Source organism: Mercenaria mercenaria, chromosome 19, assembly GCF_021730395.1.
Source record: "Mercenaria mercenaria strain notata chromosome 19, MADL_Memer_1, whole genome shotgun sequence".
Classification (NCBI taxonomy): Eukaryota; Metazoa; Mollusca; class Bivalvia; order Venerida; family Veneridae; genus Mercenaria; species Mercenaria mercenaria.
The window spans coordinates 40061595-40085937 of record NC_069379.1 but is presented as its reverse complement, the minus strand read 5'-3'; the positions used below and the strand labels follow the sequence as shown (position 1 = coordinate 40085937).

The 24343-nt window shown below is 34.4% G+C and overlaps 1 protein-coding gene across 1 annotated transcript; it reads left to right on the top strand.

The window, feature by feature from the left end:
• Positions 1-1444: 1444 nt before the first annotated feature.
• LOC123542037 (uncharacterized) lies at positions 1445-16353 on the top strand. Its single transcript, XM_045327669.2, has 14 exons — positions 1445-1514; positions 3320-3376; positions 4499-4581; positions 5119-5212; positions 5844-6047; positions 7237-7344; positions 7932-8125; positions 8516-8640; positions 9549-9724; positions 10627-10723; positions 12019-12235; positions 12830-12926; positions 13522-13630; positions 16197-16353. Exons 1-14 carry the CDS (start codon positions 1445-1447, stop codon positions 16351-16353), a joined length of 1788 nt encoding a protein of 595 aa, XP_045183604.2.
• The last annotated feature ends 7990 nt before the right edge of the window (positions 16354-24343 follow it).

The window sequence follows — 24343 nt, the reverse complement described above, 5'->3', positions numbered from 1 at the left end:
CTCATTGACCAAAAGCATTCCTTTCTGATTTCCGCTCACTCAAAGTGAACAGTTTATTATTTAGCCTGCTGGAGGCACGTGAATTAGCCTTTGCGACTAGTGCAGACCAACATCAGGCTGAACTTCCGTGCAGGCTCCTCTTGGTCTGCACTGTTCGCTTTCACTCTCATCTAATTAAAACAAAATGCTTTCGGCTTTGACATTGATACTGTACATGTTTCGAGGACATACAGACATATGAAGTATGGCAAGTTACGATTTAACAAAAGCCTATACGAAATCAGTCAAATACATACACAGTTTAAATATGTTTCCCGAAAGGAGACAACTTTTGAATCAATGTAATGAAAATATGGAAAAGATAACAGAAAAAAATAAAACAATATATTACGATGAGAATATTTGATAAGCAAAATCCATAATACAAATTAGTAATTAGTATAAAAGTAAATAATATTGTAACAAATTATCGAATTAAGGAGACACGATCCGAACAGTTGGGTGGTGACGAATGTAATATCCATTGCTCAACGCCTCCAAGTTTTCTCTCTAGTTTGTTTGTTGTTTTTTTTTTTTGGTTTTGTTTTGTACACGAAAGTTCGTTTTCCTCTTTTTAGCAGGTATAAGGAGAATCGAATCTAGAAAGAAGACTGAGTACTAAGGCAACCAGTTGAAAATGCAGGTATAGTCCAAAATTGTCATATTGAAATAAAGAAGGATACCCAAAAGTGCTTCATTGATCTTAACATTTTTTCTAGTTTATTTATTCATTTTCTTTTTGAGATTGTACTTTATTATCTATAGCACAATATTTTATGTCAAAAATCGATTCTGCTTTGTTTGTCCGATTTTCAATGAAGGCCATCAAGGTGACAATTTCAAGTTGACAAGTCATCAAAGCTGGGAATGTTACTGGCATTATTATATCATATTTTTCAGTATTATGTAATAAATTTTCCGTAAAAACACAAAGAAAATGTTACAGCATATAATTCCAACACAAACATTAGCTGGTTAATACCGTGCCGAGAAACAATAAAATGTACTTTCATACACATAAAAATTAGAGTTAAGTTTTAAAATTACATATATAAAACATATATAGTTTATTCGACATAAAATTGCATTCAATTCATAGTCGATAAGTTTTAAAATTACAATAAATATCATTAGCTATCATAGCTAAACATCGCAAGATATAATAAATGCAAATGTACTTGCATTTTACAAAATATATTGCTGTGTAAGGATAGCCGCGTCCTCATATCGTTTCTGTACTAATTAGACCTTGCTATTGCCTTTGTGAAAACTTTTAATATAATACATACCTAAAATATGAACTCTACTGTTTGTTTATTTATCTATGTAATGACGTCTGAAAATATATGTTTAGGCTATATGCAAATTATAATGCAAAAAAAAAAAAATCTTTTCATGATGAAAGATGATACAACAGTTTGTGTTGACAGTCCTCATTGGTATTGGAGCAGCTGCTGTCCCCTATAGAATAAATGGTGAGTAATAAACAAATATGATATTTCTTTATTATCGCATAGTGCGGCAGTTTTCCTTTGATCTTTGCATTATGTAAACATGGTAGCACACATTAATACTACAAAATCTGTGCTGATATTTTACAAAACTGTTACGATATATATCAACACAGAAATCTCTATAGAGTTTCATTAGAAAAAAAACTGTTGCGATAAACATTGTATATCAGCACCATGAGTAAAACTGAGTTCCTATCGAGGGAGTATAATGTTTTCCTTTCAAAGAAAAGATGATTTTAGCTCCAATTTACAGTTCACAGAGAAAGAATTATCACAAACACCTACATTTATAAAGTAAAAGAATAAATAAACTAGAATATATCAAAAACTCGAAAAAAAATCAGAAATACATGAAATATATGAAATTCTGAGATTTCTCAATTTGATTTTTTTTTTACAAACAAAACAACAAGTTTTACAATATGTTTGGCCAATGAAATGCAAAGATTTAAAACCAATGCAGAAATCTGTTGGATACTTTTATCTGGGGAACACATTTTCTAAAACAGAAGTTTTAGTGTTTCAGTCAGCGAGGCGCAGAAAGGGAATCAAAAGAGTAGAAATAATGGCCCAAAAATAATAATAAACAAATTTAAATGAAAATAATATATAATTTTAATGATAAAACTATGCGATAAAACAGTTATAATATGTAATGCTCGTGTGTTACGAGGATATATCAGAGCTAGGGGTACATCTCGGTATTTTTCTCTGCACATATCTGTCTCGGCCTACCGGCCTCGACGATATGTGCAGAGAAAAATACCCTCGATGTACCCCTAGCTCTGATATATCCTGGTAACACACTCTCACACATACTATAACTATTACATACATATACTTAGATCATAAGGGTGTGCTCCAATCCTATTTTACTTTGCAGAACCCTATTTTCTAGAACAAAAGTTAGTCTTAGGCAACATAGAATAGCTGAAGCAGAGTACAAGTTATATATAAAGCATTTTAAGGACATGTGCCCCTTGAGTTTGGGAAACTACGTAATGTTATTGATGCAACAGTCTTTGGTGGCATCCTTATAACATATATTAAAATATTAAAATGAATACAGTGTAATCAACATTAATGCAGTTATCAGTGCTCTGTCGTGACCGTAAATTAATGCTGCATAACTTACCATGATGTAACAAGAATAGTTTGCGAGTAAAAAAACGAACATGCGTGGCTTCAAGACACTTTCAGTAAATCGGCGTTTATCAGACGTTAAACACATTAATAAAACAGTGTTTGATTTCTGTTCAATGCTCTAATGCGATACTATATTGAAAATACGCATACCTTTTTCTAACCTGTTTCGAGCACAGATTTGAAGTGTGAACTACGGTAGCTTTTGAAAACAAAGATAACTGTTCTGGTTTTGACATAATTTCGCTTAAGCCGTTGCTAGGGGCATGAGGGGTGTTGCACATTTCATTACACGCTTTCAAAGGATCTTTTCACAACTTTTGTTAAATTCACGCAATAACTAGTTTCAAGAATGTTTACTCAAGCTTACCATTTTGATTACAAATTTGTCTGTTTTAAGAAACAAACTGACTTCGATTATATTTATCTGGTCCGAGTTTTGATTTTGTTTGTTCTTTAGACTGTTTTTGTATCATATGTTTCTATACATTTTTTGTATACAGACTATTTTGTCATATGCTTGTCCATCTGTTTATAGTTAATTCTTAATCAGCGCCATGATAAATTTAAAACGAAGTAAACAGAAACATTTTTGATAAATGAACGTTACCTTTAATTTTTAGTAAACGATGAAGTTGGTATTGATGATGGCAAACAAAGAAACAAACGACAGGATGCCGGTATGTATCATATTTAAGCCGCGCCATGAGAAAACCAACATAGTGCATTTGCCACCAGCATGGATCCAGACCAGCCTGCTCGTCAGTGCAGTCTTGTAAGGATCCATGCTGTTCGCTAACGGTTTCTCCAATTACAATAGCCTTGAAAACGAACAGCATGGATCCTGACAAGAATGCGCGTATGTGCGGGCTGGTCTGAATCCATGCTGGTCGTAAAAGCACTATGTTCGTTTTCTCACGGCGCAGCTCATTTATAAATCAGCTACCGCTTTACCTACGTGAATATCCGTGCATAAGTCTCCGTAAAATTACAATGGACCCGTCAACGTCAATATAATTCTATATTAACGTCTGAATTTCATGTCGAGGCTTGACCTCATTTCAATTTGTTTCGTTGCGTAAATTGTTTATTTACGTCAGCATTGTCAATTCTTTAATGGCTTTTGAACAAAAAATTCGTAATATCTATATGATATTAATATATATGGATACGTTTATATGTAATAAAAAAGTTATAAGCTTTGTATCGAGAAACCTGCACTCAGTCTTTAGCAGAATTACATACGGCCTCTACAGTCGAGCAATGTGTCCGCTGAAGAAATCGTGCATATTTTCCGGAACAGTTGATAACCCGGAAATCTAACTTGTTTGTCGCTCAATGTTTGTTTTACATCCTGAGAGCAAATCTGATTACCTCGGCCTTTATGCTACGCAATAGACCGTGTATTTACCGGAGAACACGGATATTCCCGATGTTTCAAGATTGCCTTAGAGCAACTGAAGCACTTCCATTTCGCGAAATGAGTAATTTTAAGACTTTTATGTGTTATAAGTCTAAGTTCCTATACTAGCGGGTAGGAGGGGTGTTGCACATTTCATGACCTTTCATGAGCAGACTCAGACAAACCGAGTCTGCTATTATTTTGCCTGGTTGCTTGTTTTATTTCCAAAGTACCTTCTTACAGATTTTTTAAACTTATTTGGATTACTCGACAACCTAACTCGAATACAATAATCACCTAATAATCAAGAAACAATTGTTCATGAGTTTGCAAACAATGAGTTTTTCAAGCTACGTAATGACCTTTTAATGTCTGTGCTACTTTTTTTATCTTTACTCAGTTACCTGCGAGGACGGCTGGGTAAACTATGAAAGATCCTGTTACTTCTTCAGTGATGAAGCAACAACTTGGGATGATGGAATGGTAAAGTCGGAATAAATACACTTCTACTACAGAAACCTTGATAAGAGCTTTTTTACCGTTATGTTTACTTGTTTTATCATCTGGTGTATAAACTATGAAGCTCTTTTTTTTATTATGGCCGTGACCGAGCGGTTGAGGCCACTGACTTCAAATCACTTGACCCCCACCGATTTGGGATCAACTGTCACTCGGGGCGTTGAATTCTTCATGCGAGGAAGCCTTTCAGCTGGCTTACGGAAGGTCGGTGGTTCTTACCAGGTGCCCGCTCTTGACGAAATAATGCACGAAGGGGCAACTAGGGTCATCCTCCACCATCAAAGCTGGAAAGTTGCTATATGACCTATAACTGTGTCGGTGAGACGTTAAACAAAACAAAATAAAATAAATAAATTGTTTTATTGTTATATTAACATACGGTCGCTTAAACACATATCGACTTCAATGTTCAGTGATTAGCAAGTATTAAACATTTGATTGTTGTAGCAATTATGTTTATCTTTATTTATTTAATGGAAAATTTCTGTTTGATTTTGTTAGGCTAAGTGTGTTCAGAAAGGAAGTAAACTGGTAGAAATCAACGATGCAAATGAGAATCAGTTTCTTGCCACGGAGCAAAGAAACTTCGGACATGGTAAGTAATGCCACAAAAAAGTAAGGTCATATGCAAGGGGTAGAACATTTTTCCCTTTTAACAGCATATATCGCAACTTTTGTACTGTACTGTAACTTTGGAAAATTGTGGAGATCATGACTGAGGTGTGTGCAGATATAACTGCTTCCGGTTTCCATAGCTGTGTTTCTGCCTCCAGCCTCTCCAAAGCAGTGCCCAGCCCACTGTGTTCCTAATTCCGTTCGTTTCGTCATTGTCGTGTACTTGTTTTACTTTAGTAATGTGTTTTTGAGTAGATGTATATTTTCTCCTTATCCATTCACACATTGCTGTAAAGTTGCCTTATGGCCTATTGAAGTTGTTCACTACAGACCTGGAGCAGTCGTTTTATGCATGTCACAAAATCATCATCGTCGGAGCGCACAGCAAAAAAAAATAACGCAACTTATTGCATGTCCGCACGCATTTAGTGTATATGTATAATATGCTGACTAAAGATTATGTTTAGGACTAACATATGTAGTTACAAAATATATATATTAAAGATAATGGTACTTCAAATTCCAATATCATGTATATACCGGTATCTATCATATATTACTGGACCTCCGTAACTGTTTCTTCAAATTTCGATTTTTTTTTTCACGTTCAGTTGAAAGTTTCATTGGTGCTAATGATGTCGCTGAAGAGGGTAACTGGGTTTGGTCAATCTCTGGACAGACAATGAACTATTCTAGCTGGTTTCCGGGTAACCCAAATAACCATGGGGGAGATCAAGACTGTGCAGTGTTACTTGGTGATAGGTGGGACGATAACCACTGTGGTGGCCCTTTCAAGTACATCTGCGAGAAGATAGGTACTAGTATAACGATTAAATTACTATGTATATTTATTTGCGAAACAACTCAAAGTAATGGACCCGAAATAACCTTCGGCAATTTCCGGCGATTTCCGGCAATTACAGTTAGATTTCTTTTTGTCTTCTACTATTTCGACACTCTTTGGTCATAAATGACACTCGAGTGACGAATGGTTTCCCTAAGAAATGGTGATTGCAGAAATCACATACAAAGAAACTGTAATCTAACTATGAATTGGTCGCTCTGCCATGCCGTTTAAGTAGTTATCTTAAGAACAAAAATCTAGTAACAAATGGATTAAACCAGTTTCAGACGTTCAGTTAGTAAGTCCGATCAGTCAGATTTTTGTTTTCACATTTGGTACAAATTTAGTTCAATATTTGCTGAAGCATTAAATACATTCATATTTAACATATTGACAGACAGCTAACGAATATATGAAAAATGGGATTGTATTTCTTTATTTCTTTCTTTATTTATTTTTGTCAAATAACCGATATGTTTTACAATATATACAACATCTCTAGCCCAGACCTACTGATATTCACTATATGAGCCGTACCATGAGAAAATCAACATTAGCAACCAGCATGGATCCGTCCGCGCAGTCTAGTCAGGATCCATGCTGTTCGTTAATGGTTTCTCTAATTGCAATAGGCTTTGAAAGCGAATAACATGGATCCTAATCAGACTGCGCGGATACTCAGACTGGTCTGGATCCATGATGGTCGCAAACGCACTATGTTGCTTTTCTCATGGTGGGGCTCATATGCATACACTAGAACAAAGATTAATTCATAAACAACAACCATTCGCTTCTGTCACATGTTCACCACTAACGTCAGAAGTATAGAAAACAGTATAATATTTAAGTAGAGAGTAAGTCATTAGACATCATGTTTATTTTTTCAACAAAAATGAATAATTACACAACACTAAACATGTAAAAAAACTAAATAGGAATGTCTTAAGTAACTCGTTGGTTTCTTCACCACCTTATACACACCATTGTTACAGACAGAACTGATGTGATGAAAATATAAATATTTTTCTTCGAAAACATCTTTGTCGGGAATATTACAATCGATGTGTTACAAATTCTCAAATTCTCTCTATACGCACTAGTTTTGACTATTGACTGGCAAGCCATTAATGAAATGTATAATATAAATTTCTATCATGTAGATTTCTGCGATCCAAATCCATGCATGAACAACGGGGTATGTGCTGATCAAGGCGATGGATATACATGCACGTGTGTAAATGGTTACGCTGGCAACAACTGTGAAACAGGTACAGTATATTTTCTTTTCGCTTTCCACAGTCGACAAAAATAATTTAATTGCCTTACCTTATGTCTTTACTTGCTGAAATTTTCCCACTATGGGGACAGCATATGCAACTAGTGGGGTCTTAGAGTATTGGTCGGACGCTTTACCAATTCTATTATAGCGATTGGGGAAATTACACATTTACTTCCTGTAAGGCAGAGTGAAAACCCGAATTTTCCAGCTTCGACCATCACTGTCAATAGAACTGCACTGTACACATTGTAATTCAAATAACAATTATAGCAGGGACCTCCTTGGCCTAGTGGTAAAGGTCACTGACTTTAATCACTTTGCCCTCACCAGTGTATTTTCTAGCGCCACTCGTAGCGTAGCATTCTTCATGTGAGGAAACCATCCAGCTGGCTTACCGAAGGTCGTTGGCTCTACCGGGTTCCCGCTCGTAATGAAACAATGTCCTGAGGCACCTTGGGTCTTCCTTTACCATGGAAAGCTGGAGAGTCGGAATATGAACTATAATTGTGTCGGTGAAACCCAACAAAAACGAAGATTTTACATAGTCTAACTATATAGTACCTTTATTTTATTCAGCCATATTGTCAGTTGAGTCGTGTACCACGCTGGGTGTGAATTACACGGTGTATTCCGGACAAGAAAATGGAGTCACTTATATTGAAGGAACAACTTCGTCCGATTGTATGAAAACACTTTCTGGATTGGATTCAGAGTCATTTCTTTTAAACTTCGAGACCTGTAACGTTGAACCGGCTTTGAATTCATCAACAGTATGTATACAATCAAGTTTTCACTACTTACAATGTTAATGTAGATCTAACAAACGTCAATGCTTACATCAATACACCAGTGCAAACATTTAGTTCGATATGTTAATTAAAAGTTAATACCCATTCATTTACTAGGTATCTTCTACATGTATGACACACCTCTACACCAGTTAAAAAGCAATGAATGTTCTTTCACTTCCGGAGATGTTTTCTTGTAATAAATTTCATCTAGTTAAGTTTTTCGTATATAACGAATGACGTCAGAAGAATAGGGGCGCAGTTGATGACGCATGCTAGTGCGTATAAATATGAACGTCTTAGTTTTACCGTAATTCCTCTAAATATGGAGAGTCCCCAACTTGGATAACGTAATGTATAAATTCCCTACAGAATTCCATAGAGATCAAACTTGTTGTTCAGCATAAAGCTGACGTCACGACTGAAGACGATTTTAGATACACGATAAAATGCACTTTCGGGGAGAACGAGGATATTGTTGTAACCGCTGAGGCATGGTATGGAGTTTTATATAAACATTTTATTTTATAAATTGCCCATGCTTTATAATTCAAGCAATTGATGTGGCGTTTCATATTATTTGATGAAGGTAATATAACATTGCAGCGCCACTTGATGAGCTGAAAAGCTGGAAACAATATGGGTTTGATCATCTATATGCAAAACCACTGGACCATCTTCAAAATCTAAAAAGATGACTGAAAACAGTATGAATCTGACATTGAAGGTTGTTCGCTTGCTCTGGATTGTCCATATTTTAAATAAATCCATTTACTCAGAGCAATTTGTTGTTTTTTTTTTCTTCTTTTTTTTTGTTTTGTTTTGTTTTTATCTGGACATTTCGGTTATCTTACATACCCTTCAGCAGCTGATTCAAAGTCATGTGACGTCCACTGAACAGAACTCAGTGCAGTCAGCGGATGAAAGCTATGAGAGATGCCCGAAAGATTCAAGTAAAAACAAATGGCTCAGAGTAAATGGATTTATTCCAAATATGAATCTGCTTTGCTCAATTTAGTGAAGCATGTTGCAAATGAAGAATTTTGACCAGCAGCAAAACCCAATATCAAAATAGTTTTTTACTTCAGCTCGATGATGTCCCAGCTTGAAATCAAATAACGCCATAAAACTAAAACTGTTTCAATTTAGATAGAAGATTACGTCATCATAATATGAGCCGCACCATGAGAAAACCAACATAGTGCATCCATGCTTTTCTTTAATGGTTTCAAAGCAATAAGCTTTGAATGCGAACAGCATGGATCCAGACCAGACTGTGCGGATGCGCAGTCTGGTCTGGATCCAAGCATGTCGCAAATGCAGTCTGTTGGTTTTCTCATGGTGCGGCTCAATTATATCTTAACTTGCTTACCAAAGTAGTTTCTTTCTCACTTATTGCAAACAGGGGTAAAGCAAAGGATGATGTTAATGATATAGCTGTAGATGTAAACCCACTACCTGTGATGAGACTTTACTGGATAGCAGATGCGTCGGCCATTATTTACGAACAGATGTCTGATAGTACAACTGTCACATTAGGAACTTCATTGCGTCAAGAAATAAAATTAGCCACAAACGTTCGTGAGTATGCAAGAACAAACTTGTACATTTAGCAATACTATTACGAAATATAAAACGTCACTCTTCAGAACAGTAACAATCAATTTCTTAAATGTCCTTTGATAATGCTGGTAATTTTATTTTAATTTAATAGTGATAAAGCAGTTGTTCAAAACAACATTATTGCATAGTTAGTAAACTAACACTTGCAAAGTTATACATGGGACGTAATCATAAACAGTATATTTGATAATGTATTCTATAACAATTTAAAGCCTAGCAAAAGTTCCTTCTGTGGCACATCTATATAAATATATAATGTTCATTTTGTAAAAGCTTGGTTTCAATGTCTGTTCAAGATCGGACACAGTCTACCTCATTTGATTTTCACAATTACAGGGTTGCAATGGGATTTGTTTTCACATATTGGCCATGCATTCGAAGGCAAAGACGCATGTTAACCTTTGTGACAAATAAAACGTTTGGCATGTTTCAACAAAGCCACTTTTCCATCTTCGGGTTTAGCAATATGTAATCCGTGGAGCGCGTTCAGCAAAAAAGGCACCTCACTTAGAAAAGAATAATTTAAACGTCAGAGCTTATTTCTAAGGTCACGGAGTTTGATTGGCCAGCTTGGAATGACAACAGCTTTCGGGGTCATTTGCTCAGTCAAGTGTGACTAACAAATTCTAAGTGTTCCTTCTGAAGAGAAGAGAAAGAACAATACATATGTAACAAAGCCCTTAAGTATTTGAATAACTTGATGGACAACAGTCAAACGTATTACCGGAAGTCAAAAGAAAAGCCATGCTATAAGTATGTAGTGATGGTATCATAGAAAAAACGCGCCTCCCAGCTGAATGCAGCGTTAAATGAGGTATACTAGTACAAAAATAAGGTTCGCACACTTTTTTGTATTGCAGCAAATTATAACTTGCTAGTGAAGACATGTTCAATGGAAGCAAAATCTCTGGACGATACGTTACTGACAGAACTGGTGCTTTTAGACACTGAAACTTCGTAAGTAAGACAGATAACTCCATATTCCTATTATAATTACTTCCCTTGATGAAAATGCCGGTCTTGTCACTTTGCTGTATTTTATTTTTTATTGTCTTGTATATCAGATGCCTTCATGGACCTTGAGCTCCAAATAAACTTGAAACTTGAAACTGTTTAAAAAAATCAGTAAAATCATTTCAATCTTTGCAAGCGCCATATGTTTGTACATTGACCATTTAACGAATTTTATACCTTTTGATTTTTTTCTGATATGGTACAGGAAAACTATATTACATTCGGAAAAAAACAGTGTCATATGAAAAGCATCCCTACAAGATATGTTATACATTTGTACATATAGAATAATAATAATACTAACTGCCGGTTATAACAAATTTTGATAAAAAAGCTAATAATACATTGTTACTTGAACGTGTTAAGAAATTCATTAACAAATTTATTATGTTGTATAACACAAGTAAAATAACGACGCAACAAGTCTATTTTAGTTTGATTTTACAGAATTTTGATTTGAATTAATGTAAATTCATTGGGTAACTCAAACTGATCCTCATTAATGTTTAGGCGTTTTCCCAGTTTTGTACAGTGTATTACAAAATGGTCTCGGTCTACGTTTTTTTCTGTCGAAACCTTTAATTTATTGATCAGTTAGTAAGGCTCTAGCATCATGTCTTTAGACCGCCCGTTTAGCTCAATAGGATGAGCGAAGATCTACGGATCGCGGGGTCGTGAATTCGATCCCAGGGCAATGCGAATGATTTCCGTGACGATTTGATAAAAGACATTGTGTCTGAAGTTATATCGTCCTCCACCTCTGATTCACGTGGGGAAGTTGGCAGTTACTTGCGGAGAACAGGTAAGAACTTGTACAGAATCCAGGAACACTGACTGGTTATGTTAACTGACCGCCGTTACATAACTGAAATACTGTTGAAAAAACAGCGCTGTCCACACTTCCTCGCCTTGCTACACTCAATCCCACCACACCTCCACCCCCGTCCGCTCATCCCGCGAAAAATATGGTAAAAGTAGATTTCCCGGAAGTACAGAACACCCTTAACACTGTCAAAGAGCCGTGTATCGCAAAGCAGGCCAGCCACACAAAAGAAACTGTAACGGAAAAATAAAGCAGACGTGTGGCCTCAAAACTGCACAACACGTACATTTTAATTACATGCAAAATACATAAATGGGTAGGATGAGTTGTTGGTTGGGGAAAGTGAGAAAAAGCAAGGATGAATATTTAACAGGGAAAGTCACAAAACATGAAAAATATATGTTATTTATTTCAGGTGTTCACGTCTTGGTGGAGACATCTATCCAGATTTTTCGTACCTCACAGATGACGTCACAATAGATAATACTCAATTCACAGCACCATACGCCAGAACTGAATTTAAAGCGTTCATTCCTACGCTACCAAATATAGATCTGGCGGGAACTAGTGTAAAACTGGTAATTAAATGTGTGGTTTCGATTTGCTTCGGGGAAAGTGACGCATGTAAACAAGTAAGTTTTGGCGGGTTTTTGATCGTTTTATAGAGACAGAGGGTGTGAAGCATATTTTTCACTTCCAGTTTACCATAAATTGTATTTTTTGCAGATTCTTAAGTACTCATAATGCTTATGAGTTTACTCTGAAAAGTTTCAAAACCCGACTTTTTAAAATATGATAAGTCCTGTTGCAGGATTTCGCTTTAATGAAATCATTTTTAGCACAATGAAGTCACAAAAACAATTTCTTTGCACTTCAACCTATACTTGCAAGACCACATATTTTTTGTTTGTAATGTTTCATGAATTAAGTCAGTAATGACGTCATAATTCTCTCTTACACATCCGCGTGTCAGCCATTGTTAATCACAGAATATAGGGCCTACATAGCTTGACTATCTTCTTATTTTAACTGGCAATCAAATCAGCCACCAGACAAAACTAGCTTCGTAGTCAGAACAGTTTCCCCTCGATGACTGTTTTCATGTTGTTGACAAAAACTTTTTCCAGTTTTTAGTTTTGACTGAGTGCCGTCTTCTGGTCATAGACCAGATGACTCTTATTGATAATGACTTAAGTGTACTGAAAACAGTATTTGTGGTATTTCAGCCCACATGTGGAAAACGGAGGCGTCGAAGAGCAACTGGCGAGAGCCTTACCGTTAGAAGTTATGACGATCTTACTGGTACCTTCCAAATCATTGTTGGTAAGTATATAAAATCTATCAGAAAGTGAGAAAAAACAGAGCATAGAAAACAATTTTCCTACAGTGTGGAGATGCAAGATTACCTGCGTAGGAGTTCACCTTATTTTTAACTCGTTCACATGTTGACGTCCTAAATTGATGTGATATTATGACGTCATAGTGTATGAGCAATTCTTAATTCATGATATCTTTGAAAATGTTGCAATAGTATCAACGGTAGGCTAACGTTCGGTTTTCAATTCCATGATGCCTAAGTATTCGGCACATTTGTTTGGTCAATAATGATTCTATATATGATTTAAAAAAAAACATGAATAGACAGTCAAGGACGCAAGAATAAAAACAGTGCCCATTAACTACAAAATAAAAATGAAGACTTTGTCAGTGTTTCATTTCACGGTGGTCGTTTCATACTGTGTCATTTTTCAAACACAAAAAAAGATATGGCCAAATATCCGCATGCCAACAACACCAGCTGCCTGTTTCAGTTCCCGAGTAGATCTTTTGTATCTCATTGTTCAGTGCTGAGAAGTAAGTTATTAAACCTTGACAAAATTTGAGAATTGCGTTACACTAAAATGTATATACTTTCCAGCGAATGAAAAAGGAAATGCTACAGAAAAACCGACCAACAATGAACATGTTAAGCAACGCAAAGAGGAAGAATTAGTTGGTTCACTGAAGTTCTGGGCTATCCTCATCAGGTGAATTCTATTGTTTCCTTATCATTATCACAAACATCGAAGCTATGCTGTTTAGTCTGAAAGGCTAGAAAGTTTCAGTTACTTCTAGAAAGATAGCTGAATCGTACTTTTAAAAACATCCAAAGACCCAAGAAAAAATAAGTGAGTTGTTTTCCGTTTCTCTGATTGTAAAAGTATACTTGGTCAATTTTTATTTGACTCTGATATTTGGGGTCCTTAAATTGATCTGCCAAATCATGAAGTACTCTATTAGAACTATCCAATGGTCGATTATCATAGAATTCACATATAGAAAGAGTGGATCGTCAGGTGAATTTTCCTCTTTTTTTCAGAGTCGAAATGTAATTATATTACAATACATGTATATTGAGATTTAAAAATACATAAAAGCCGAAAGAGAAAACAAGAGACAGTTGCAATAACCGGCACTACTAGTCCATCGAGTTACAATTCATGAACATTATATGTTAATACATGTATATCGACTTTTTTGTTTACACGTATGTCGTTTTTGTCGAAATACACGTTAAAAGAAAAGACACATCATGTGCTTTGGGCTGCTACCGTTAACCTGCCAATTTTGTACATGAAAATTGCAACCTCATTAAGTTTTTTTATGTGTACACTAACTATTGTTGTTTTTAGTTTACCTCAGTACAAAGTGCTCAGGGTAAGCTATTGTGAATTGTGATCGCTCACCGACTGGCGTCCGTCCTTCCACACTTTCCTTTAAACAACATCTCCTCCTAAACCACAAGGCCAGTTTTGATGAAACCTCATAGGCATGTTCTTTGGATGGTCTGCTTTAAAAATTATTCAAAGAATTGAATTCCATACAGATTTCTGGTTGCCATGGTAACTGAAAGGAAAAACTTTAAAAATATTCTTGTTCAAAATCACAGGTCATAGGGTTTTTATATTTGGTATGTAGCATCATCTAATGGTGCTCTCCCAAGATTGTTCAAATTTTCCCCAAGGATCAAATATGGCCCCGCCCTGGGGTCACATGGTTTACATAGACTTATATAGGGAAAAGCTTTGAAAATCTTCTTGTACAAAACCTCAGGTCCTGTGGCTTTGATATATGGTATGTAGCATCATCTAGTGGTCTTCTTCCAAGTTTGGTCAAATTATCCCTCTAGGTTCAAATATGGCACCGCCCCGGGGGGTCATATTTATTAAATATAGACTTATATAGGGAAAAACTTTGCAAATCCTCTTGTCCAAAACCACTGGGCCTAGGGATTTGATATTTGGTATGTAACATCATCTTGTAGTCCTCTACCAAATTTGCTCAAACTACCCCCTAGTGTCAGATATGGCCCGCCCCGGTGGTCACATGGTTTATATAGACTTATATAGGGAAATACTTTGAAAATCTTCTTGTCTAAAACCACTGGGCCTAGGGCTTCGAAGTTTGGTATTTAGCATCATCTAGTGGTCCTCTACCAAGATTGTTTAAATTATCCCCCTGAGGTCAAACATGGCCCCGTCCCGCGGGGGTGGGGGTGGGGAGGAGGGGGCACATAGTTTAAATACACTTGTACATGGAAAAAACTTTTAAAAATTTTTGTCTTAAACCATAAGGCCCAGAGCTTAGATATTTAGTATGTGTTATGCTCTAGTGGTTCTCTATCAAGAGTGTTCAATTCATGACCATGGGGTCAATATAGGCCACGCCCGGGTGGTCCCTTGTTTTACATAGACTTATTTGTTTTTGAAGCAGTCGCAAAGAAATTTGGACCACAAGCATAATGTTTGATACAAATTTCAATAGTCATCTTGAATTGTCTTAACATGACCTACTAACCTACTTTCTTGTTTTTGAAGGTACAGCATAGAAATTTGGACCACATGTATAACTTTTGATACTTATCTTTAATATTCTTAAACCTAAACTACTGACCTACTTTCTTGTTTTTGAAGCTACAGCAAAGAAATCTGGACCACCAGTTTAATGTTTAAACAGAATTCAGTAGTTATCTTGAATAATCTTTACCATGACCTACTCACCTAGTTTTTGTTAGTGAAGCTTAAGCAAAGAAATTTATTTAAACAAGCAACTAAACTCAGGTGAGCGATATAGGGCCATCATGACCTTCTTGTTATGTTGTTTAGATTATTGATCTTTTAGTGGATTTTGGTGACAGATATTTAAATTCATGTAGATAAAAATATAGTAGCTAGACTTCAGATACTGTGTTCGGCTCAAGTGGAATTTTGCATGGTCAGATTACACAAAGCGTGCAAGCGCCGAGTGTGATCCGCCTGGCAAAATCCAAGACAGCCGAATAGGAAATCCCAAATCTAGCTACTGTTATAATGACCCTTTTATTATATACCCCAATATTTGTTTTTGATCATTGAACACCAAACGAAATCTTCAAGGTTTGTCGTTGTTAAAAATGAACGGTGCACTATTTATAGTACTGTGTCAGTGAATGAAAGTAGTCCGATGCGCTACAGTACAATACAAAATTGTTCATAGAAATTTCCATGTGAATTACAAGCCGTGTATTTACAGATTTTAGACAGGTATGTAATAAAATGTATTCTTTTATGACAGTGCTCTTGTTGTTGTAATTGTGGCAATTGTTGTAACTACCGGTGTCGTCCTGCGTATGAAGAAGGGAAAAGGTCACGGGGATCCCATGGCGAAAGAAAAAAACCAAAAACAAGGGGGACGAAAAGGAGGTTTTTGTTTATGGCGGGTGGTCAGATAGATTTCCGCCCGAATATACGTCAAGATTGGTCCACCAAGGCCACTTAGGCACCTTCGCACCCACTATTTTTGATATATGGGAAAATTACTATCACTGGGGGGAAATCACTGTCAAAAAAAATTCTTTAACAAAAATTTAAATAATGAAAAAATGGGAAAACATTGAAGCAAGTTTTGTGAAAATTTCTAACAAATAGCCATCATAGGGAAAACCCTAGGTGACCCTTAAAATCCCAAAGTTTTCGTTTACAATCCCCTTTGTTTTCGGGAAAAACACTTAAAGAGACGGGACTTTTTTTTCCTTAGTTTTTGTAAAAAAAGGGGATATATATCATTTTGTCAACTACAAATTTTTTTGAAAATTTTTCTTTAGTCATATGTTGGGTTTATTTTTAAATTTTCACATTTAGCGGGCAGAAAAGGTATTCATTTCCTTAAAAATTTACTTTGGTTAGAGTTTAATTTTGTTCATGTGTTTTCCCCTTTGTGTTTTTCACACGGGACTTTTTTTGCTGAAACCAATTTGGGCTTTTTAAAAAAGTTATGTTAAAAGGAAATCTAAACAAAGTGTTTTAGAGAAAAAAAACTAAAAAATTTGGAATTACTGTTTAGCCCTATGTTTTTAGTCTAAGTATAAACCATTTTTTCGACACTTTTTTTTTCCCAAGCTGATAACGACCCTGTTTATGTAAAATTTGGTATAAGAAATTTAAAAAGAGTAATTTGCTTAAAACCTTTCCAAAAGATAACAAGTTTCCCGCATTTTAAAGCCCCTTTGATATTTTTGCTATAAAAAATGTAGAAAAAAGTCGGGTGTGTCCAACTCCTAAAACCCCTTTTTAAAAAGGAATGTTTTTTCCAATTTCCCCCAAGGAAAAGGGAAAGGGAAACTTTTGCTGTGGTATTTTTAACCTGAGTTAGGCCCCTTTGGGAAAAGTTTTTTTTATAAAATATTTAGAAAGATCTTGGTATCCAACTCCTCAAACACTATCAAAAGGTTATGTTGCGGGTTAAAAAGCTAAAGGGCCCTTTGACGAAAAGATGACCAGGTTAAAAACTTTTCCTGGGGGTTTTTTGTTCTAAAAACAGGAAACTTTTTTTATAAAAAAAAAATTTTGCTATTAGAGGGGGTTTGCAGTTTGTGGGGGCACCCGTGTTCGGGGGGACACCGTTTTTGTTTTATTTTTCAAAACTGTACAAAGTTTGGAATTTACTGGAACAACAGCTAAACTGCAATGTACTAAAAAATTTGTTTTGAACTGAGTTACTTTTCCCTTTTTATGTAAGTCCTTTTTATTTGCCCTGGGGGGGCGGGGGGATTAATTCTCTGATTTTGCAAATATGGTAATCCCCAAAAAAAACGAGCAAAATGGGTTTTGAATTTTTAAACTTTTTAATTTGAAAATTTTTCCGGAACCCAAAACGACTAACATTCAACGCTGCAGGGGTTTAAACATGAACTAATACCCTGACATTAATGTAGTGGCCCGTCACAAAAAAAACCCCCACCCCCAGGTCAAATAAAAGGGCACTATACTTTTTGGCGACTTTTTCGGGCTAACATCGGGCCTTTTTATACAGTACTTTGTACCCAATTTTCTTTATTATCGATTTTAAATTTTTAGCTTTAGGGAAAAATTTTTGCATTAATTTTGGGGAGTAAAGTTTTGTTAAAAGTTTTTTGTTTTTTAAATATTATTTTTTTGGGGGTCGGGATAGTTTTAATTTTTTATTGTTTTTTTCTTTAATTATATACTTTTTGGGAGCCCCAAGTTTGGGGTTTTTAAATTTATTTTTTTTCTTATAGAAATCATACTTTTTGGGGGTCGGCTGTTATAGGTTTTTTGTTTCTTACAAATTATATACTTTTTGGGGGTAAAGATTGTGTTACAATTTAAATTTTTTCTTTTTAGAATTATCATACTTTTTTGGGGAAAGTCAGGGGGGGGTATAGGTTTATTTTTTTTAAAAATTGTTTTTCATACTTTTTTGGGGGTTTCAAGTTTGTGTTAAAAGGGTTTTTTGTTTCTTTTTGAATTTTTTTTTTACTTTTTTTGGGTGGTTTTGGCCTGGTTATGGGGTTATTGTTTCTTAAAAAATTTATATACTTTTTTGGGAGTCAAGTTGGTTAAATTTAAATTGTTTTTAAGAATTATTTTTTAAAAACTTTTTTGGGATTTGGACTGTTTTTGGTTTTATTGTTTCCTTCATTTTTAATATCTTTTTTGGGGCCCGGATTGGGTTTAAATTTTTAATTTTTTCTTAAGAATTTTCTTACTTTTTTGGGGTCAGGCCCGGTTTTTGGTTTATTGTTTTTTACTAATTTTCAAAACGTTTTGGAAGTAAAGTTTTGGGGTTACAGTTAATGTTTTTTCATAGTTATCATACTTTTTTTGGGGAGTCAAGTTTTGTGTTCCCATTTTAAATTGTTTTTTTAAAATTTTCATACTTTCTGGGGGTCGGGGACGGGTTTTGGTTTTATTTTTTTCTTACTTATTTATTTTCTTTTTTGGGGAGTCAAGATTGGTTACATTTTAAATTTTTTTCTTATAAAATTATCTTATTTTTGGGGGGAGTCAGGAGTTAAAGGTTTTATTTTTCTTACATTTTTAAATCATACGTTTTGGGGGGTAGATTGTGTTAAAATTTTAAATTGGTTTTTATAAAATTTATCATACTTTCTGGGGGTCAGGACGGTTATGGGTTTTTCTTGTTTTTTACATGGGGTTTTCATACTTTTTGGGGAGTCAAAGATTGTGTTACAATTTAAATTGTTTCTTATATTTTTAAAATACTTTCTGGGGGTCGGGAAATGTTTTTTGGTTTTAAGGGTTTTTTACATAATTATCATAGGGTTTTTGGGAGTAAAGATTGTTTTACAAGTTAATTGTTTCTTACTTTTTTTAAATCATACTTTTTTGGGGTCAGGTTTGTTTTCTAGTTTTTTTTTATTGTTTTTTACATAATTGTCATACTTTGGGGGAGTCAGGTTTGGTTACATTTAATAGTTTTTTTAATTTTTACCCAAAATTTTTTGGGGTGCGGGAAGGTTTGGTTTTTTTGTTTTTTTACAAAAATTATCTTTATTTTTTTGGGGAGAAAAGAGTGTTACAAGTTTTTTGTTTTTATAGTTTTAGTTTTATTTTCTGGGGAGTCGGGGTTTTATAGGTTTTTTTGTTTTTTCATAATTATCATACTTTTTTGGGGAGTTAAGTTGTTTTAAAAATTTAATGTTTCTTATAAAAATTATCTCTTTTGGGGGTCAGGGTGTTTGGTTTTTTGTTACTTACAAAATTTATCTTTTTTTTTGGGGTCGGGATTTTTTTACAATTTAAATTGTTTTTTAAAGGGTTTTATTCTTTCTGGGGGTAAAGGACTGTTATAGGTTTATTTTTATTACAAATTATATACGTTTTTGGGGTCAAAACGTTTTAAAATTTAATTTGTTTCTTATAAAATTTATAACTTTCTGGGGAGCGGATGTTATAGGTTTTTTGGGTACTTAAATTTTCATACTTTTTTGGGATTTAAGTTTGGTACAGTAATTTTTTTCTTATAGAATTATCATCCCTTTTTTGGGATGGGAACTTTTATGGGTTTTATTTTTTCTTTTTTTGTTTTTATGGTTTCAAGTTTTCTTTTTTGGTTTGTTTTTTCTTACATTTTTTTTACACATTTCGCAAAGTTTAAAATGTCCCCTATTTATGTGGGGTTGTTTTTTTGGGATTTCGTTTTGATAAAGTCAGTCGGAAAAAAAAAACCGGTTTTCGGGTTTTTCATTCCAAATCTTGGCCTTATTTTACTCATAACGGGGGAAACGTTTTGCCGTTCTTGTGATAGGTACATTACATGGGAGGGAAAACCCCAAAAAGGGGCGTATCTGCAATAATAAATATGTAGTTCCCCCTTTTGCTTTGAACCCTCAAAATTTTTGTTCCTGATCCTTCAGTAAATGTGTTAGCAATTTAAAAAAAAAAAACAATTTAATTAGACGGGGGCGGCTGTCTTTTTTTTTCCCTTGATCTGAAAAAAAATATGTTTCTTATTATATAAAAACCTAATGTAAAATTTATTGACTGTTTCATATGAAAAAAACTGTTTTAACCCTTGTCAGTGGACACGATTGATTCTGCCCTTGCGGGTTTGTAGATCATGATCTGCACGGGTTCCTATTCAGCCAGTATTTTTTTGGATTTTTGGGAAAAAGAAAACCCCTTTTAAGGGGTTAATGGTACTGTCAAAATTGGGAAGATGGACAATTTCATTAAAAAATTTTGGGCGGGGTTTTAAGATTTCAAGCGTTTTTTTAAACCAATTTTTATTACTGTAATTTATTCTTCCCAACTTTTGCGGAAATGAGTTCTGATGTTGTAAGAAGGTGTTTTTTTTAAAAAAAGGGAGAAAAGGGTCATCCGGTCAGTCCCCTTTTAAATTTTTTCCCTTTGCAGGGGGCCCAAAAAAATTTTCCCTTTTTGGCCGCCAGTGCAGGCTAATTATGGTCTGCCCTGTTCGCTATTCAGTCAGTAATTTTTCAGTGAACACCCTTCGTTTAATAAATAGTTGCCCAGATTGAATGATTGACCAGTCCATTTTTTAAAAAAACTTAGCGGCTAGATGGAAAGGTTTATTTTTGGAAAGGGTTGTCTGGATGTGCAGAATCAGTACCTTTCTAAAATTTAGAATTGGGTTTCTACCATGCCCGGGTTTTTGCGGACCCCATAAAATTTTTATACCCACAAAATTTTTTTTTTTTTTTTAAATTTTTCCCGCTTTTTTTAAAAACGACGGGCCCTTCATTAAATTTTGGGGCCCTCAATTTATTTTTCAAAAAGTTTTTTTAAAATGAAAATTTACGGATAAATTTGCAAACAGTGCAGACCATGATCAGCCTGCAGGGTTGGGTAGGCTGATCTTGGTTCCGTGAGGTGATTTTGGTCTGCACTGGCCCCAAGGTAAACCCCTTGCGCAAAAAGGTTTAAAGAAAAAAAGAAAAAAAATTTTTGAAAATTTTAAATCCCGTACATCAATGAAAAAACCCGAAAAAACCCCTTTGTTTTTGTTTTTTTAAAAATTTGAAAGCATATGTTTTGAAAATTTAAACATATTTAAGAAAATGTTTGGGAAGCATTTTTTATTCAGAAAGTAATAGTACACACGACTAAGTTGTTTATGGTTTTTTAAAATGGGAAAAAAATTACACGGTTAACATTTTTCTAAACGTTTGTGGTTTATGTGGCACATTTTTTCCTATGAAAAAATTTACTGTACATGATTTTTATCACATAAATCCCGCAGATACCTCAGACGATAACACGTTTGATAATTATGAATTTTTTTTCATTAAAACTTTAAAAAACCCCCCCCCCCCCCCCCCCCCAAAAAAAAAAATTTTTTTTTAAAATTTTACTTTGACACCTTGTTGAGTTCAACGAGCATGAGAACCTTAACGGGTGAAAAAATTTTTAATATAAACATGCTGGCTTTTAAAATCATCGTGGGGGGAGTAGTTCTGTATAAAAATTTGGAATGAAAACAAGTTTGCTATAGATTTTTACGTTTTTTAAAAAAAAAATTTAACTATTTCTTAGTTATTGGTCCTGTATATTATTTTTTTTTCATTTACCCAAAGGGGGAATTTTTCTTTTTATTACCCTTTACTTCGCTTACATTTTTAAAAGGGACCCATCAAACCAAGGGGACCCACTTTTTTCCGTGTAAACTGCAGGGAAAAATCATTTGTTATTACACTTAAAAATGAAAATTTATGCTACGATATGACGGGGGGAAAATTTAGGCCCTTCTTGTTTGATGTATTTTCAAAACATATCGGGAAAATTTCCTTTCCCCTTAAAACCCCCTTGATTTTTTTAAAAAAAAAGAAAAAACAAACCCTGTTTTAAACTCCCAAAAACAAAACTAAATACTAAAAAAATTTTCTGTAAAAATGTTTAAACATTCAAAAATTTTTCTTGGCCTATCATTTCACGGTCGTTTTTAAAAAAATTCTTGTAATTCTTTTTTATTAAATCGGGTATTATTCCCAATCATAGAAATACAAGGGAAAAAAATTAAAAAAAATTTTTTTAATAATTTTTTATTGAAATTTATAACCAATCATTATGGTAAATTTTAAAAAAAGGGTTTTTATAAGTTTACTTATTTTAAATTTTTATGAAACAGCTAACTATCAAAAAAATTAAGACTTTTTAAAACCCGGAAGGTCAAATTTGTATCAGTTTTCCAATAATTTTCCGTACTTTAAGTCATTGGGGAACTTTGCAAAGGGCGTTTTTTTTTAAACCAAAGGGTTGGACAAAAGTTTTAAACCAACTTTAAACAAGTCGGTCCGCCCCCCTGGCTGAAAAAAAGTTAGTTTAAAAATTAAAGGGGCGGTTTTTTGTTTGGACTAGAATGGAAAAAAAAAATTTATGTTCCCAAAAAAAATTTTAATTTTCAGAAAAAAAAGGTTGTTATTTTAGTGGGAAGAGTTAAGGTAATAACTAAATAGAAAAAAAGGGGGGGAAAACAAAAATCGAAGAAAACAACAAGGAAACAAAAAAACAAACACTTTCAAGCGAAAAATTTGGGAATGTCGGGTTATTTTCCCCTTACTTTCTTTTAAATGAAATTTCGGGGGATGCGTCATCAGTTTATGTGCTAAGGGCCATATGTAAAAACCAGAACGAGGTGTCAATTTAATGTGAGCTTAAGCAGACGAGATGATATTTAGGAAAAAAAAAATGTATTCTTGGGGTTAAGGGGTTTAAAGAGTTGGGAGCAATTTTGATTAGTAAATAAAAGGGTTTTTTTTGCGGGCTGGGCGTTTTTTGTTTTTCTTACCGTCAAAACCCTTATTTTGACTTTTTTTTGGTGTTTGAAAAAAGTTTGTGTTTTTTTTCCGGTTTTTCTTTTGGGTTAGTGCATGCATACGCCAAAGCGGGGAGTGTGACGTCTATATTTTTTGGGAATCCAAACTTAACTTCCCGAACTTAAAACTAGCAACGATAAGTTTGTATTTTAAAAACAAAGTTTTGTTTCCTTATCTTTAAAAAATCAATTCCGTAAAAGAAATTTTTTGGGGTTCTAAGGGGGATGAAATTTTCGAGTATTTTTTTAAATAAAATCGACGGCATTGGCAAAAAGGGAAATTTAGTTTTTGTTATTCTGAAGGGGCCCTTTTAAAGCAAAAGTGTATCTATTTTCTATACATAATTTTTAAAAAAAAAGCGTTTTCCGTAAAGAGTTTTTTCCCAAACAAATTAAAACGCGTATAAATGACTGGGTTTTTAAAAATTTAATTTACATGTATAAAGGGAATATACATAAGTTTTTTTTTATATATTTTTTCTTTTTCCCCTACCGGATTTAAATGAAGGGATAACACATGTTTTACCGATGCTATAAGATGTGTAGCCCCCAACTGGCTTGGTTTATCAATTCGAGGGTGTGGATGTATTTCGGGGGATTCCGCAGATAGTGTTGTTGGCCCCGTGTTCACAAAACAATTTTCGGTCTCGGCTGAGTTTGAGTTTGAAATTTTAATATCAGTTTTACTTAAACTTCAAGGTTGAATTAATTGTACTGAGACTGCCCCATTTTTTTAGGGGAATACCCACTTGAAAAAATTTTTAATTTAAAAAAATGACATTTAAACATTCTTTTTAAGTTTTAAAAATGATTTTTTCTTTTTCATTATAAAAAAAACCCCAGTTGAAAATAAAAATTTTGGTAAACCCGGGGGCAAAAAACGTGTATAAAACGTTTACACAACTTACAACGTAAACCTTAAACCTAGACGCTTGCCCTACTTACCCTCAAAATTAATAAGTACTAGTGTCATCTTTTGACCACAGGCAATCACATTATGGTGTTTAAGACCGTAGGCCAAGACGTTCTTCAGTTGCTGAGCTAAACCCGTTTTCATTCTCAAGGTCACTTTGACCTTGAATTTTGACCTACTGATTCCCAAAACTGTTAGGGGTCATCTGGTG